We start from the raw sequence: 16,941 nt of genomic DNA, 5'->3' as shown, positions 1-16,941 counted from the left end.
TTGCCCTTGGCAAGACTGGTTGGCAGGGCAGACTACCCTTGGTGATAGCCAAAGATGTACAAATGACGGTTACTTTAACGTTTCAACCGAAACATTGAAAAAAAAAAACAACAAATACAATACCAACCATTAATAATATCTGTATTCTCTTCTAGTTCGCTAGCAGAGATTCGAGGCAAGCGTCCGTTCATAATAACTCGTTCGACGTTCGTGGGCATGGGCAAGTACGCGGGACACTGGAGCGGAGACATCGCCAGCGAGTGGCATGATATGAGGAGCACTATACCGGGTAAGTCTGGCTAATATTATAAACAGGAAAATGTTCCAAAACTTTTCTTTACTGTTGGAAAACTGCACTGTCCTCGGGTGACAAAGGCTATATTCACACATAGCCAGTGAGAACATGAGATAATTGCTACATAATGTTGAAGAGTTTTCTCAGTTTCAGTCGCCTATATAGGTATCCCCATTTGGCTACGTTACAAAATAGTTCCCTTTGCGACCGAAAGATATTAAAATAATAACGCAGAATTTCATATCTAATTCTTTAATTACCAGAACTTCTAAGCTTCAGCCTGTTCGGCATACCGATGATGGGCGCCGACATCTGCGGCTTCCGAGGAGACACGACAGTGGAGCTCTGCAAGCGATGGATGCAGCTCGGAGCCTTCTATCCTTTCTCTAGGAACCATAACTCTGATACTTCTAAGGTGAGATACGTCACGAGTCTCTTCGTGTGTATTGATAATTAATATTATGATGTAATAGTATTTCTGTCTGTATGTAATGTTTTCACGCCAAAGATATAGAACCGATTTAATTGGGTACTCAGATATCTTAGTACCTAAAGATCATTCCACCACCCGTGGTGAAAGTATGATCATATAGGTCACTCATGGAGATTTTCTCTGAGACTTTGTACCGAATTTGGTGGCAAACCCACTATGAACAAACACATTATGAAGAGTGCAAAGTTGCTTTTTAATCGCGAGCTCAATTTTGATGACCGAGCAAGCGAAGGATTCTTATGATGTTGTAAATATAAATCACTTTGCCGCCCTAGAGTTTAAAAACGGCTCTTGCACTCAGATATCGAAGAGCAGAACTACTTTTTCCGAGATGGTGGGATAAAGAGTATTTATCTTTCTGGCAAGATGTAATTTTTTGCCAATTCTTATTTTCTAAGGTGATTGTGTATTTTAAAATACTTTTATAATGTTATTTCCAGCCGCAAGACCCAGTATCCCTGGGCCCCGAGGTAGTGGCAGCCAGCAGGTCAGCGCTGCGGCTGCGGTACTCGCTGCTGCCGTACTACTACACGCTGTTCTGGCGAGCGCATGTCGCGGGGGACACTGTCGTCAGGCCGCTGTTCTTTGAGTTAGTATGACTATACAACTTTGCACTCTCAGTAATAAAGTTGTCAATCACATCTTTGGCAATTGTTACGGGTAGTCAGAAGCCAGTAAGTCTGACACCAGTCTTACCAAAGACTATTGGGTTGCCCGGGTAACTGGGTTGAGGAGGTCAGATAGGCAGTCGCTCCTTGTAAAACACTGGTACTCAGCTGCATCCGGTTAGATTGGAAGCCGACCCCGACATAGTTGGGAAAAGGCTCGGGAGATGATGACATTACAAGCTCTATATAAGACACAAGACCCAGTATCCCTGAGTCCAGAGGTAGTAGAAGCCAGTAGATCAGCGCTGCGGCTAAATTGTTAATAAAACCAGGCAGAAGGCGAAAATATTGCCGTTTTTGGGTAACCTATATTTCTAGGTGTGGGATGTCTACTGCTAAACATAATCCTTCTATATCAAATTCCAAAGGACTGAAGCAGTGTTAGACACAGACTTAGAAGCAGTCTGTGTCTAAATCAGTTCAGCCGAAATCTTTCCCCATATTTTAAAATCCCGATGCGTCATATCAATTTCAATTCTAAGTTTGGCTGTAAAATGGAAAAGGCCAATTTCTTGCCGAATTATAGATAATTGTTTTACATTAATTTCTTTTATATTTTGCCAGAGCCCCAGAACAAACGAATCTACACGAAATCGACACGCAATTCATGATCGGTCCGCACGTGATGGTGGCTCCCATACTGCAGGCCGGCGCCGCCGCCACCCGCGCACACTTCCCCGCGCCGCACGCGTGGTACAACATCCGCGACGGACACTTCCTCGCCAGCGACAAGTCCGCGCAGCTCACGGATAACGAGACTGTGGCCGTTAAGGTGAGGGATAGTGAGAGATGTGCAAATCGGTTGGTAAACGATGATGATATTATGGGAACTAAACATATCTATACCCAAAATCTCAGAATGTGGTGCAACTTGAGCACCAAATCCGTATTCGCGCTGCTGTATTAGCAATCAAAATTGCCATATGATAGCCGACCTCCGGCAGAAGATGGCACTTTAGGAAGAAAGAAAAATATACAAACAACCGAATTGAGAAACTCCTTCTTTTTGGGAAGTAGGTTAAAAATAGAGTAGGTTTTCTATGTGAAATTATTTTTGTGCCATGACGGAATATGGCATGCCGTCAGATTTCTATGTAATAAATATATTCTACCAGTATTATGTGTTAACGTCAAATATAAATAATAGGATTTTCGTGTGTCGTAACGTCAGATGGCATGGCACCACTTACATACCGGCTGTTTCCTTCATTTATGAAACTTTTCACATTTGTCTCCAGGGCGGTGGTATAATCCCAATGCAAGAACCACCACTACAAGGGCCAGTGACAACAACAAATACTCGAAGTTCCCCGCTGCAGCTGCTGGTGGCGCCCGACCGGGACAACCGCGCTACAGGCGAACTGTACTGGGATGATGGCGATAGTCTTAGTTAGTATTGACTAATTTTAAGGCAATTTTTCCTAGGAAATTATTTTTATCATGATCATCATCAGTTTAGCCATAGGACGACCACTGCTGAACATAGGGGTACCTATTGATTTCCCAAAAAAAACTAATGAAAGCAGCCTGCGTCCAGCACCATTATTATTGGCAAAATTGAAAAAAAAATCTCAGTGTTATCAAAGCATGTAGCTCTAGGATGAGTGAAGTCCTTGACAGGTTGGAAAAAGTGAAAATAAATGACGAAAGATGTAGGTATACTTGGGATGACCACTATGATCAGTCTCCTGGTGCTCTTAAGCCTGAAACTTTTGTGTTGTGTCTGATTTCTCAACTTATGTGATTGATATATTGATGTGATTACTAACGTGCCATTTATTTTTTCTTTGCAGACACATACGAAGAACAAAAATACAGTCACATAGAATTTTCCCTCAACAACACGGAAATCCGCAGCAACGTGCAATGGTGGGGGTATGGCGTACCCTCCCTCAACAGAGTCACAGTCCTCAACCAGCCTCCGATCAAGATGGTCGCTATTAACGACCAGCCTTGTGTCAAACCATGCCAGTTCACCTACAACTCACAATCCAAAGTGTTACAGGTAACTGCTAACTTGTCTCTAGATAAACCCTTCAATATAAAATGGTATGTAACCTACAAAGTTAAAGCACCAAACCCTAATTGGAGAAACTGGATGGGTGGCAAAAATAATCCCTGAATTTTGTTAAGAAATTGTATGTAATGTGGAGTATTTCGAAGTTTTAGTACGTTGTGTACTGGTCCTGGAATGTGAGACCACGTTATTGTGTAGCCATGGTAAAATATTGTCATGTGAATGTTATGCTGGGATAAAATGATTGGTGCCATATAACTGAGTGTTACAACTCTGGTTCCTAAATTGGAATATGATATTTATGGAAACAGGGCTCGAATTATGAATGGTAAAGATATTATTGAAACATGGGATTGGTACTTTAAATGAAATGCCCAAATGCGTACTTAGGTGATTGTTGATGTTCCATCAAAATTTTACACATAAAGTTGTGTGTATTTTTTGTTTTAATATTAATATCGCTGTGTATATAACACACGATTGTACCTGTTACAATCTTTATCACATAAGAAACAAAATGGCTGCCCAATTATAACAACTTTTATTTTGTAAAAGTTATGCTTTTGTAATTGTGATAGAGAAATCATAATGATATTAAATGGAGGGTATTACACTCACAACTTTCTTTCCATATTCTACTTTCTTTTTTATAATCAATCTTGACAACTGAAAAATGGCTCACAGTTTATAATAATCAAGGAATAAGTTAATCTTCCTAGTTTTCTATAATACTATCAAGCTTTTTAATCAGACATATTCATAGCTAGTAAGGTGTTATAATGTAAGTATTACTAACTGCGTTTTTATTAGCTACTGATAAATAACTATTGACTACACAGTGCAACTGTATAAATGTTATTCTATATCTATAATGTTAAACTATTGAAATCTATTCTTCACATTTTCTCTCTGCTATTGAAAATCTATCGATAAATACTTCCACTTTATCTTATGAAAGATGTTTTTTTTTTTTTGTAATTTATAGTATTTTAAAACACGCGGATCTGTATATTTTATGATCTCTAATAGTGTCATAGTTATACTAAGTTTAGATAAACTATGCCAATTAACAAGTTTTGAATTTGTCCACCCTAAAAAATATCGATAGGTTAATTTACGTGTATGTCTAGTCATAAGGTATGTATTTAAAAATAATAAAAGCTCAAATCACGATGTATTTAGTGGTAACCAAAGTCCACAACACAAAAATTACCTAAATGATGTTCATTATGAAATAAAACAATGTTTTTCATATTATATTAGATGTGTACGCAATTTTTAAATTAAATATACATTCTATAAAAATATTAGACATGTTTTCAAAACGAGATAATTTTATTACAAGTAGTTATAATTACGATTTTATATAAATATGAATGCAGCATTTATAAGTACAGTAACTATGATTTTAATTGTAAGTTTAAATGATTGTTGTCCCACAATGCAGATGTATTCTTCCAAGATTCATCATATCTTTTGTACAATATTATTTTTGTGATAATTTTATGTATTTTGTGATAGATTGTGTTACTTTGTCAGTGTACAAAAGAAAATATTGTGATAAAATATTAATTGCACTGTTAGTGTGATTGATGCCAAAGTAGCAAATTGTGTTTACCATTGATTTTGTAGTCAACAATGCACTAATAAAGATGATATGCACAACATTTTGTTTTTATTTATTTTTATATTGGTCACAATTTTATCTCAATTCTTACTGTAACAGTGCTATAAAAATAAAAACAAATTAACATAACATACTTTATTATTCTCTATAACAACTAATAAATAAAACAGAAAAGTAAATAATTAAGGAACTATGTGTCTGTCTCCTTTTGTTTCTCTTTTTCTTTGTCATCCTTATCCACATCGGTTTTGAGGAACGTCTCATACTGCTCTTCAGTCATCAACTGTTTCAACTCGTCAGGGTTTGTCAATTTCACCCTGAACAACCAGCCCTTATCATAATAATTAGTGTTAATAAGGGCTGGTTTACTCTCAACTTCTACGTTTTTCTCAGTGATTGTGCCAGAGACGGGAGAATATATTTCGCTAGCTGCCTTCACACTTTCAAGGGCTCCACATTCGTCTCCCTCCTCTACTACTGTGTCTGGTTCTGGCAGTTGTGCGAACACAACGTCCCCGAGAGATTCTTGTGCATACTTGCTGATACCCACAGTTCCAATATTGTTGTCCACAATTACCCATTCATGTCTATCGGAGAATTTCCTGGGGGCGTCAGTACTGTAATTGTGGTACATTTGACAGCATGTGGGTCGGACATTAGGTTGGTAAATGCTCCTGGACATGTATTGTTTTGTAAGTTGCAGAAAACATCTTTGGAAAGCCATTTTCACCTGGAAAGAATATTGTATGTGTTATGTTTTTTTACTTTATACTGACAAAAGGCTGATGAAATAGTGGCATAAGTCGAGTTGATAAGGTTAGTAAAACCTAGAAACAAGTAAAAACTTCAGTACAATGTTATAGTGATGACTTCAGGAAAGCAGTTAAAATTATATGGATATTTCTGACCCATATTTATTTACTTTGTATAACTTAACTCTAGCTGATAAGAAAATGTAAACATTGATAATAACTTTGTGGACAAAAATTGTTTACAGATATTCTAAGGTCAAGATACTAGATTTATCTCTTAAATTATATATACAGTTGCTATGGGATACATTCACTTAACAAAATTAATATTAATTCCAGTACTAATGACCATAATAATGATGAGAAAAGAATAAACCACCATTCAGTTATATGGAGAATTACCTATAGAGCTGATGAAATAAATAATTAAACCGTGCAATGAAAATGAAGTTGGGTAGGCTATATAGGTATTATGTATCTATGTTTTTATGATTTTTATATTGAGCCGACTGCAATAATAGTTCACGATTTGATGATTTTGAAAAAATGACGTTTTCATAGAGTAACTAATGTACCTGCTAATATTGTATATGAGATGAAAATTTAATCCATTAAATAGTTGAATTCAATCGGCAATAAAGCTGAAATATTATAAGACAAGAGGTTAGGAAATATAAATTTTAAAATTCCCAAAGTGAATGAAATAAATACTGTCAAATTTCGCAAACTGACATTCCATTATCCGTTCCAAATCGTTGTTGAACGTTTTTTTTTTTCGCAAACTTGTTAGCTTTAAGGTTTCATAGCAAGAAGTTTTGATTAAAATATTTTATAAATGAATTAAATGCTTATATAGCTTTGTTTAAATAAATAGCAAGAGATATTTATTTTCTTTTTGATTGTATTCTAAACCTATTGTCATACCGTGGCATGGTAAACTGTTTCGTTAAGGTTTGGCAAATCATTGCAATGTTTCGTTTTTAAACGGTTTTATTTAGCTTACCCCGTTTGTTTTATTTATTCATTCTTGGGTCAAATTTAGTAATTCAAATTTCACCCTCTTCCTGTCAACCGATTAATCTGAAATTTTGTATACACCTTTAATTCCGATGACAATACAATATAGTAATATCAATAACATTGTAAATCCAATATGGCCGCCGGCACAAAATGGCGGATAACGTAGATTTTATCAATCCCATCAATATGGGTATCAAATGAAAGGGCTCAACAAGCAGAATACAATATACTATAAAAAATTTAAATCCAAGATGGCGGCCGCTACAAAATGGCGGACAACGTAGGTTTTATCAATCCCATCAATATGGGTATCAAATGAAAGTTCTCAACCAGTAGAATACAATGTACTATATAAAATTAAAATCCAAGATGGCGGCCTCTACAAAATGGCGGATAACTTAGGTTTTATAAATCCCATCAACATGGGTATCAAATGAAAGGTCTCAACAAGTAGAATACAATTTACTATGCAAAATTGAAATCTAAGATGGCCGCCGCTACCAAATGGCTGATAACAATTTTTTATCAATCCCACCAATATGGGTATCAAATGAAAGGGCTTCACAAGTAGAAAACTGTCAGTAACTCCAGAGCGGGGCCCAACAGGGCCAAGGCCTGCCTGGGCTGCGAGATTGTTCGAAAGAGTTACCGCGGCCCTGGTACATAAAAGGCCTACGACGGAACAAAACGATTTTTAGTCAAGAGTCTGGCACTCCCTCACCGCTGCTGACCCACAGCAGGAGAGGTCATGTGATGATTTTTGGGGTTGTTACAAAAAAAAGTATCTGGAAGGGCTATGTATTGAGGAATTGGATTGTAATAAATTTTCAGGTAAGAGACCGTGTAATAATGATGCACTAAATGAATTAGATAGAATGAGGAATATTCGGTAGGCATTTTCATTAAATACTAAAAACTAGAAAATAAAAAATCGGTAAAAAAAACTTTTAAGTTAAACGGTTTTATCTTATGTGTACTGAAAACTAGAAAATAAAAAAATAGTTACTTACCTGTCAACCTACGTAGGTGGTCCCGGTCATATTAAACTAAAATAAAAACGTGGGGCCCCTGTGAACCTATGGCAAAGCATATCGTTATACTTTGGTAGATCATGAGCTCGGCGTTCGTTGGTGGAGCCGCTACGGCTGATTATTGATTGTCAAAATCTCCAGTTACGATTATAGTAAGTCGATGCAATCCACACCTATTATACCTCTAGAAGAAAGTACTACAGCAATAGCAGGCCCGCCGCTAGCTGTTAGATCGCCCGCGTGCAAAACTGATTATGCCGCCCTACGACTACATATTATACTGGGTTTTGTCAAAAAAAGAAAAAATCGTTAAGATTATGAAATATGTATTTTAATTAGGTACAATAATTATATTTGTTTACTGAAGTGTAAAACTAAGCCACATAATCATTACAAAAACTGAACTCTTCTGTGTAGTGCGCCTGGTGCGAAGAAGAGAGAAGCAATCAGAAATAAGCGCGAGCGAAGCGAGCGCGAAAATTTTTTGGAGCCAAAGGTGTATCTAGCTAATGTCCATAAATGAGTTTATGTAGCGCCCTTGTGCAATCATTACCCAAGTGGCCCCTATGTATTGAAAAATTGTGATTAATAGGTACCAACATATGTATATCAAAGTGCTTAGAACCGATTATGGGTACCTAACTCAAACGAAATAAACATCTATAACAATATTTAAATTCAGTAAAATATATTCTTTATGGTTTTTGGTGGGTTTCCCGTTGAAAAAGTCAACGCATAAGACACAGTTTATAAGTAGGTAAGGGAGCGCGAGCGAAGCGAGCGCGAAAATTTTTCGGTGTAAGGTCACAAAACAAATAAAAACCACTATAAAGTAACAAAGCAAAATCAAATAGTAAGATATGTACAGAAATGAAGCGCCTATGTATACGGAGCCGCGAGCGAAGAGAGCTCGATTTTTTTCTTAAAGTTTTCATGAAGTAAACATGTCATAAAAAGCCAAAGTGAACAAAAAGCCATAACGGACGTGCGCGAAAAATGTTTTTTCGGAATATAATTATACAAAGATTATTTGTGACACTTGTCTGACATGGAGCCGCGAGCGTAGCGAGCGCGATATTTTTTGGGGATGCAAAGGGTAAACCCGTCAAAATTGACAGGACACGAACAAAGCGAAAGCGAAGGCGGCTTTTTATGAAATTTTATTGCTAATGTAATCATATTTTTATTACCTAATTATGGTTTAATTTTGCCGCCCCCTAAATCGTGCCGCCCGGGGCATTCCCCCCCCCCCGCCTCATGCTACGCTACTGGTTGATCTTAAATCTTAAATCTTAAATGATCTTTCAACAGATGCAACTGAAACCGGCAGTGTAAGTTATATTCTTAGCGCTATTGCTGTATTCGGAAATATTGAAATCAAATAATTGGTAAAAAGATATGTATTTTTTAAATATAACGTGATAAGTCGCTCGATTTGCCGCCCCCTAGGATGTGCCGCCCGCGTGCGGTGCACGCCTTGCACGCCCGCTTACGGCGGGCCTGAGCAATAGTTAATGGGCCCCACGTTTTTATTTTAGTCTAATATGACCGGGACCACCTACGTAGGTTGACAGGTAAGTAACTATTTTTTTATTTTCTAGTTTTCAGTACACATAAGATAAAACCGTTTAACTTAAAAGTTTTTGTAAAAAGATGTAAAACTTAAAGCTTTTCTTTCATTTAGTAGAATTAAAATTTAATAAAAATGGTAACATGCTTATCTATCAAAATCAAAGTTGTCAATTGCATCATAAACGTCACACACCAAACGTCATTGTTCGCTTAGCCATGAGTGAAAGATGTCAAACGAAGCTTACAGAGAAATTTGATAATAAAAATTATATTATTTACTTCGGTATTCTATGCACGGCGATTGCTGTTTTATATTTTTACAGGTAGCTTAAATAAATACCTTTAAATCTGTGTACTTTGTTCGCAGTATCTCGGTAACCGATGATGTTTTTTTCCAGATTTCACTTTGGCACAATAGCATTTAGCTATGTGCTGGGATGTCTGGCTTGTTATTACGGGCTCAATTCAAATATTTTACACGATTACATTGATAAATTAAAGTGCCATTTTGCCAAACATTCGTACAAAGATGTACAAGAAGTCCTTGTCAGGGTGAGTTGGCATACTTTCTTTGTTTACTGTTTACTTGAAATAGAAAACTCGTTATTTCGCTATTGAGGTCATTTACGCCTCCTTATTCATCATTTTATCACTAGATATGCATTATTGTGAGGCCTTCTATCGCATTAAACAATTAATTGCATGAATTGATGTTTGTGTTGTCATATTAATCACTTAATTAAACATCCATAATTAACTTAGAAGGTGGTTTTATAATTTATTAAGTTATCTATGCCAAGAAGTAGTATTGCAACTTTTTCAGTTATTATTTATTTTAGATAATAAGATTCACCAATTCTGTACTATTTATTTTTTGGCATAAAATATAAGTTCAAAAATGTTTTAGACATTGCTTACTTGTCATTCAGAAAACCATTATAGAAATTGTATTATTTTGGCTATTCATTTCTGATAGAGTATAGAATTGTATGGTTTTGTTACCAATGTTATGCAAATTATTCTTCTCATATTTCAGGGGTGCGAGACCTGTGGGTCGAAGAATTGTGACAGACATGACTCGAGCGTGTCAGCGGAGCCTTGGGTTGGGCTCCAAATACATAAACAATTGGATCAAGCGATAGAAGATGTTAGTATTCTTTTTTTATAAAAGCCAAATAATATAAGCTTCATTTGTTTTTTATTAGAGGGTTAGGGAGGGACACATAGGGTTCCAGAAAGAATGTAGGTTTGTTTTATTCTGTACGAGTCTGACACTCCCTTGACCCTGCGCTCCACCCACAGTGGGAGTGATCATTTGATTATTTCCTACCTACCATAAACAACATTCAGTTAAATTGAGAATATCCATCTTTTTGAGAGGTCATTATAGGCAGGTACAAATATATGTGCAACTTGCTTTTGGCAAATCTGACAAACTAAATATATTAGACAATATTTAAAATGTTCAGGACAATTGAAATATAATTTTCCTTGTTGACTGTAGCCTGACTGCCAATATATAGTTTAATAATATTCCCTATTTCCCAGAATATAGAAAAAAAAGTGTTCAACAAAAATAAAAATATAAATCTTATCTTAGAATTTACACATACATTAAAATAAGTACAAACATAATTTAAACAAGCAAGGTCAAGTGAATATATTATAAGAAACATGTCTAACAATGGACAACTAACCAAAACAATAGATATTACATTCATGAGATCACCTATTACAAATAGAATAAGTTTCTTGCCTCTGTATATTATAAATGGTGACAATCCTTACAAATGTTATAAATGCGAAAATCCACACTTTCCCTCCAGAACTACTGCAGAAAGTAGTTCTATCTGGATGCGGTTGGACCTGTAGGGAAAAGCTAATTATAAAAGTAATTAGAATCACACACAGATTGCATGCATATAATTAAAGTGCTATTTCAATATAAATTGAATTTTACAAAACTATTAAGGTTGACTTAGAAATGGTCATGACAGCTAATAATATGTGCAATTCCTTTTTATTACAGTCATAAAAAACCTCGTCCATTTCCTCTCACTGCAGTTGTTTAAACAATTGTGTAAATCTAACTAAACAGTACAAAAACATTATTTCAAAATCGGTACAAAAACATCCATAAAACGTTTGTGTGTTATATCAAATGTGATAGTTGAGAGTTGATAACAGTAGTACCTGTAATAACAGCAGTATTTCGCATTATTTTGGGATTTTACCAAGATAGTTTTTGGAACAACTAATATTGTGTTACATGTGTAAGACCAAATTCAAAAGATTAGCGATCGATAAACCGATGACTTAACATTGCAAATATTTTAATTGGAACTAATTACCGCGAATAGCATTGAAACCGGAATAATTGCCGTTTGCAATTCTTTTAATTGTATTATTTCGGTCTGTAGCTTATCAAGATATTATGTTAAAGGACGTTTATCCTGAATTTCAATATAAATCTTAAAACAGCTGATGAAACATGAATCGAAATACATTATCATTCATCATAAATATCATTCAACAGCTATGACAGCATGATGCAAACCACATCAAAAGATTTTTTTGGGATTCGAAATTCATCAAAATGTCTGCCTAATTCCAAAGTACAGCAAATATACAGTTTGTTGATACTAAATCTGGCATTATTTTATATATTTTATATTTCAGTTCTATAACACGATACTGGACCAGTTCATAAACTCGTGGTACGGGAAGGTGACTCTGCAGCCGTTCTTCGTGGACGAGCTGCGGTATCAGCTGCGATATGCCTCCGCTTGCCTCTTGCAGAGAGCTGTCAAGGTATATAAAATAAAATATGCACAAACTATGGTTTAAATAAGAATATTCTGTTTACCAGAAGTAAATTTTTAGCCTGTGTTTTGGAGGGCACATTAAACTGAAGAGTGTAGGTGTCGGCTGTCATAGAACATCTTTGGCAGTCGTTATGGGTAGGTAGAAGCCAGTAAGTCTGACAACCAGTCTTACCGAGGGGCATTGGGTTGCCCTAGTAATTGGGTTGAGAAGGTCAGATAGGCTGTATTCGGACTGGAAGCTGGACCCAACGTAGTTGGGCGATGATGACCAGAACTAAATGCTTCTGCAATATAAGTTTGTAACTTGTCTGGGAAAGAGAAACAGACACTAAAATTAAAGAGGAAATTAGAGAGGAAAGCTCCTGAAAAATATATTTCTTTTTAATGAATATTTCTTCTCTTCATGCATTTTCAAACTATAACCACAACAATTTGTCCCCCAGATAAACTACGCGCAATTCATAACATCCCGCCTGATTCCTTGCGCATTACGTCACTACTCCGTGTGCGCGTCCCGCGCCGCCGCGCCGCTCGACCACAAGCTGGCGCTACATCCGGCGGCCGCTAATAGAAACGCAGAGCTCAAGTACTTGCGATGCATTACTAATGCGATAATGCCGTATTTGCTGAAGAATAATGAGTTGAATAATTCGTGAGTATTTTTGGTAGAAATATTTATTGCACGAAAGCGGGTAAGCCCTACTTGTGTGTGTGTAAATGTACGGTAGACTGCACATCAGTGGTAACTGTCATGCTCCTTAACTCAATAGTAATAAGTACAATTTTCCTATAAAACTGTTACCACTGACCTGATGTTGACATGCACATAGTGTTTGTATGACTCGGGACTCGGCCACTACTGAGCGCTCCCGAACTTACGCTTATATATAAGACAATATGCATGTACCTACATTTACATATACACAAAGTATTGCCCACCCGCTTTCGCGAGATGGAACATCTATGTATAATTTATTACCTATTCAAAGTTATTTATTTCCCCCCACTTTTTACCTAGTTAAGTAGGGTACTTAGAAAAATGGGTTTAGGTTTAATCAATCTACATGCGGATCTTTAACAGATTTGAGTTTTGTTTTAACTAGGTAGACTTTGCACTGATATTACTCATGTTTTTCACACATAGTCAAACTTGATTATCAGACCTGTGATATGTTTACGAGGTTTAAATGAATCGTAATTCACAGATAGTTGTTAATGTACTACATACTACTTTACTCACGTACAAGTGAGTCTGACTAATAAAAGATGGCACCAGAAAAGAGCGGCAATTATTATTTAAATAAAAAAAAGTTATTCACTGTATTTCATAGAAAAAAACAACAATACTTTTTATATTTTGTAAATAATTCAAATGCAATATTCAATAAGGCGTTGAAGAACCACTGTGTTGGCAATTTATAGTAGGGGAGGCAAGAGTGCTAAACCGGGAGTGACTCGAGCGTCAATGAGACCTATTAGATTGCGAAGCTTAGATGATAAGAAGAAAAAAATGTCCTGACATACACACACTTTCATCGGTGGGTGGAGCGGCTATAAACTTTCAAAAATGTAAAAAAAAACAGTTGCATGGACATACTCGAGCGCGTCAGATATTAATAGCATGCACGTTGTACGTCATTTTGAAAACATACGTATATTAATCTGACTGTTTCCATGGTGGGGGTGGTCGTAGGTAAGGGTTAAAAATGGGAAAAAAAATAATTTTATCGAGCGCGACAGATTTTCAAAAGGGGTGTTAAGTGAACCAAGACGAAGTCTCTTATGCAATAATCTGACGATTTAGACGTGACCTAAACTCGTGGCCATTATTTGAAATTGCAAAAAAAATCGCCATTTTGAAATACTCGAGCGCGTCAGATTAAGATACATATGGTTCATTTATGTACCCTTAACGTAATCATCTTATAATCTGACGATTATCTGGAGAGACTCGCTTAATCTGACAATGGAAAGTTTTTAAAACTAATAATAATCAATACTGTAACCTAATTTTCTTTGAAAAATTAACACCAATGTCGTTGTTTTTTAATTTTGTTATAATCATTATCTAAGTCGTGGTGGCCTAGTGGGTAAAGAACCAACCTCTCAAGTATGTGGATTCGATTCCAGGTCAGGCAAGTACCAATGCAACTTTTCTAAGTTTGTATTTACTGTCAAGTTTATCTTGGATACCAATGTCTGCACAGCAAGTACTTAGTACTTACAAGACATACACGTTGTAGCACTTTGGTATTCCTTTAAAACTTGAGATATCAATAGATTATTTAGTTTTAACTTTTACACACTTTTTGATCTATATCCCAGAACGGACAAACATTTCAACAAAGCTGTCATAATAAAGGTTGTTCTAGATAAAAAGGCTTATCCAATGATATGTATGAAATTGCTATTGGCGGAGTGTACCAATCTGCTCATACATTACATACATTTCTATAATAATTACATTGAATTATAATGACATTGATAAATATACATGTGACATAAACAATACAATTGAATCTATAATAACATGGCTTGACGGAATTATCTACGCGTAAATCTTACAAAAACTAATTTTATTCAATTTAATACATATAGATAAAAAAATAAGGCTCATCATCATCTGCCTAGCCTTTTTCCCAACTATGTTGGGGTCGGCTTCCAGTCTAACCGGATGACTAGGCCACCACGACTGTATAAAAAGAAGACTATGAAGAGTAATTATAGAGGACATAAATTACAAGAAGTATACGAAATGGCATTTCTCGGTATCACGATAGACAAGCAATGCAACTGGAAGGCACACGTATTTAACGAAAGTATCCAATAAAATGAATCGTCTTCGTTAAAAACAGTATATCTGCATACTATGTATGACTTCCTGAGATAAGCGAGTTCAAACAAAAAAACTCTTCAGCTTTATTATATTAGTGTAGATTATTTAAGACCCAAAATGTATCAACACTTATTGCAAATGAATTGAATTGAAAAAAGAGAGAGAGGAATAGAAACCTGGGAGGAGAATACCGGCACGGTATAATCACGTAGCTGCACGCTTTAAACTTTATCGATTAATTTTCCTTACTTCGGCTTATGGGAATCGTCAGATTATATATTTTTCGTGAACGTTGAATTATTCCCTTCAAAATAAAAAAAAATTAGCCGCGCTCGAGAACGTCAAGATGACGTTTTTTTTTTACAAGTTTGTAACCTTACTACTTCTTATCGTCAATCGCAAATTGTCAGATTAGTGGAATATACACTTTTTAGCATATAACTAACTTACCCTATCTTAATCTGACGCGCTGGAGAATGTCAGATGATATTTTTTTTTTTACTAATCTGATCCTTTATTCTAGACACGCGGCTACATATACAGGGCTTATACTTGGTGGAGGTGTTAAATGGGGTAATAGGTACCTCCCTATATACTAATCTGCCGCGCTTGAGTAAATCCCAAAATCCCTTCTAGGCCTCCCCTACTATTATGATCAAGTCATAAAATCCAACTTTCAGTACTACTTTTTTCAGTTTTACTTTTCAAAGTACATTAAATCAATTTCGACCTTAACTACTACTAAATAAGATTTAATTACATTTCAATTGCAGTGTATTTCGCGTGTTAATAAGAGAGATATTCGCTGGATGGGTGTTACTATCTCTAACAGATGTACTAGCAGACCCGTATATACTGAACACTCTCATTGTGCTCGCTACGGGGGATGAAACCATGGCCCAGTTGCCTACTACACCTAATTATAAGGTATTTTTATAATTTATTTTTATAATCTAGAAATAATATTGAAGTTTTTAAAGCTATAGAAATAAGTAAAATTTGTGTGTCTCTTTGTAATATTGAAATAATCACTTTTTACTAAGTGTACTGTACAGAGTACACATACCAAAACAGCAATTTTTTGTTCTCCGTTTTTCTGGTGAATCTTTGAAAAGGCTGCATCTATTTCGACAGGACTTTTACTGGCTGGTGTAACAAAAAATAACTTAAGCTACAATTTTCCAATTTCCCATTTACACATGCCATCTTTTTACCCAACTGCCAAAAACCGTTTATCTTACTTCAAACTTCTTCATCCAGGTAGAATTCCTGGAGACCTTCGTCCGTCAAACGGAATCAATGTACAGTCAGCGCTGCAAACTGCTGCGAGTAGAGTTGGATGCCGTGATCAGCGACCAGGAACTGCTGTATGCCTTCATGCAGTACATGAAGACTGGCGGACAACTGCATCTGTTGCAGTTCTATAATGATATTAGTGAGTTTGGATAGATTTTTAGTATGTTGTTTTGGGGTCAGTGTATTCGTATGAAGCGAACCAGTTTTCCATATGGTGTTAGTGCGTATTTGACCTCTTTAACCAGGTTTCTGGTAACCGCATATCCCTCGGAAATACTGATTGACTTGACTTTTTGGCTTCCGTAATACCCCATCGTGCTTAATGAAGATCTATAAATACATAGCTTTCGGTCTCTTTGGATGCAGGGTTCTACATGGAGAAACTGCCTATATGACCTCAAGTCAGTTACCTAGGCAAACCAATGATCCTTACTAAGACTGGCTGCAAGAATTTTTGGCTTTCTGAAACACGGAGGAACTCGGCAAAATCATTTATTATTTTGAAAACA

At 36.0% G+C, this 16,941-nt stretch overlaps 2 protein-coding genes across 3 annotated transcripts in view; one reads left to right on the top strand and one right to left on the bottom strand.

The window, feature by feature from the left end:
* LOC124634907 overlaps nt 1-16,941 on the top strand; it is a 40,410-nt gene that overhangs the window by 11,004 nt on the left and 12,465 nt on the right. Inside the window, exons 15-25 of the mRNA XM_047170580.1 lie at nt 156-289; nt 559-710; nt 1,229-1,377; nt 2,021-2,228; nt 2,695-2,845; nt 3,250-3,461; nt 10,512-10,622; nt 12,155-12,286; nt 12,744-12,952; nt 15,910-16,063; nt 16,397-16,571. Of these exons, the coding sequence (XP_047026536.1) occupies nt 156-289; nt 559-710; nt 1,229-1,377; nt 2,021-2,228; nt 2,695-2,845; nt 3,250-3,461; nt 10,512-10,622; nt 12,155-12,286; nt 12,744-12,952; nt 15,910-16,063; nt 16,397-16,571 (1,787 nt within the window). The remainder of the gene's footprint in view (nt 1-155; nt 290-558; nt 711-1,228; nt 1,378-2,020; nt 2,229-2,694; nt 2,846-3,249; nt 3,462-10,511; nt 10,623-12,154; nt 12,287-12,743; nt 12,953-15,909; nt 16,064-16,396; nt 16,572-16,941) is intronic.
* On the bottom strand, nt 5,221-6,589 carry LOC124634906 (glycine cleavage system H protein, mitochondrial-like). Of its 2 annotated transcripts, none has more exons than XM_047170578.1 (2): nt 6,428-6,589; nt 5,221-5,830 (listed from the first exon to the last, which is right to left on the bottom strand). In XM_047170578.1, exon 2 carries the CDS (start codon nt 5,822-5,824, stop codon nt 5,291-5,293), a length of 534 nt encoding a protein of 177 aa, XP_047026534.1. In that variant the 5' UTR covers nt 5,825-5,830; nt 6,428-6,589; the 3' UTR covers nt 5,221-5,290. The 2 variants fall into 2 exon arrangements, with proteins under 2 accessions (XP_047026534.1, XP_047026535.1); XM_047170579.1 differs by lacking the exon at nt 6,428-6,589 and adding an exon at nt 6,255-6,390.

Source organism: Helicoverpa zea, chromosome 12 (assembly GCF_022581195.2).
Source record: "Helicoverpa zea isolate HzStark_Cry1AcR chromosome 12, ilHelZeax1.1, whole genome shotgun sequence".
Taxonomy (NCBI): Eukaryota; Metazoa; Arthropoda; class Insecta; order Lepidoptera; family Noctuidae; genus Helicoverpa; species Helicoverpa zea.
This window is presented reverse-complemented; position numbering and strand designations above follow the sequence as displayed.

Excerpts from the sequence above, each read along its gene's own strand:
- LOC124634906 (XM_047170578.1), bottom strand. The coding sequence starts at position 5,824 with ATGGCTTTCCAAAGATGTTTTCTGCAACTTACAAAACAATACATGTCC.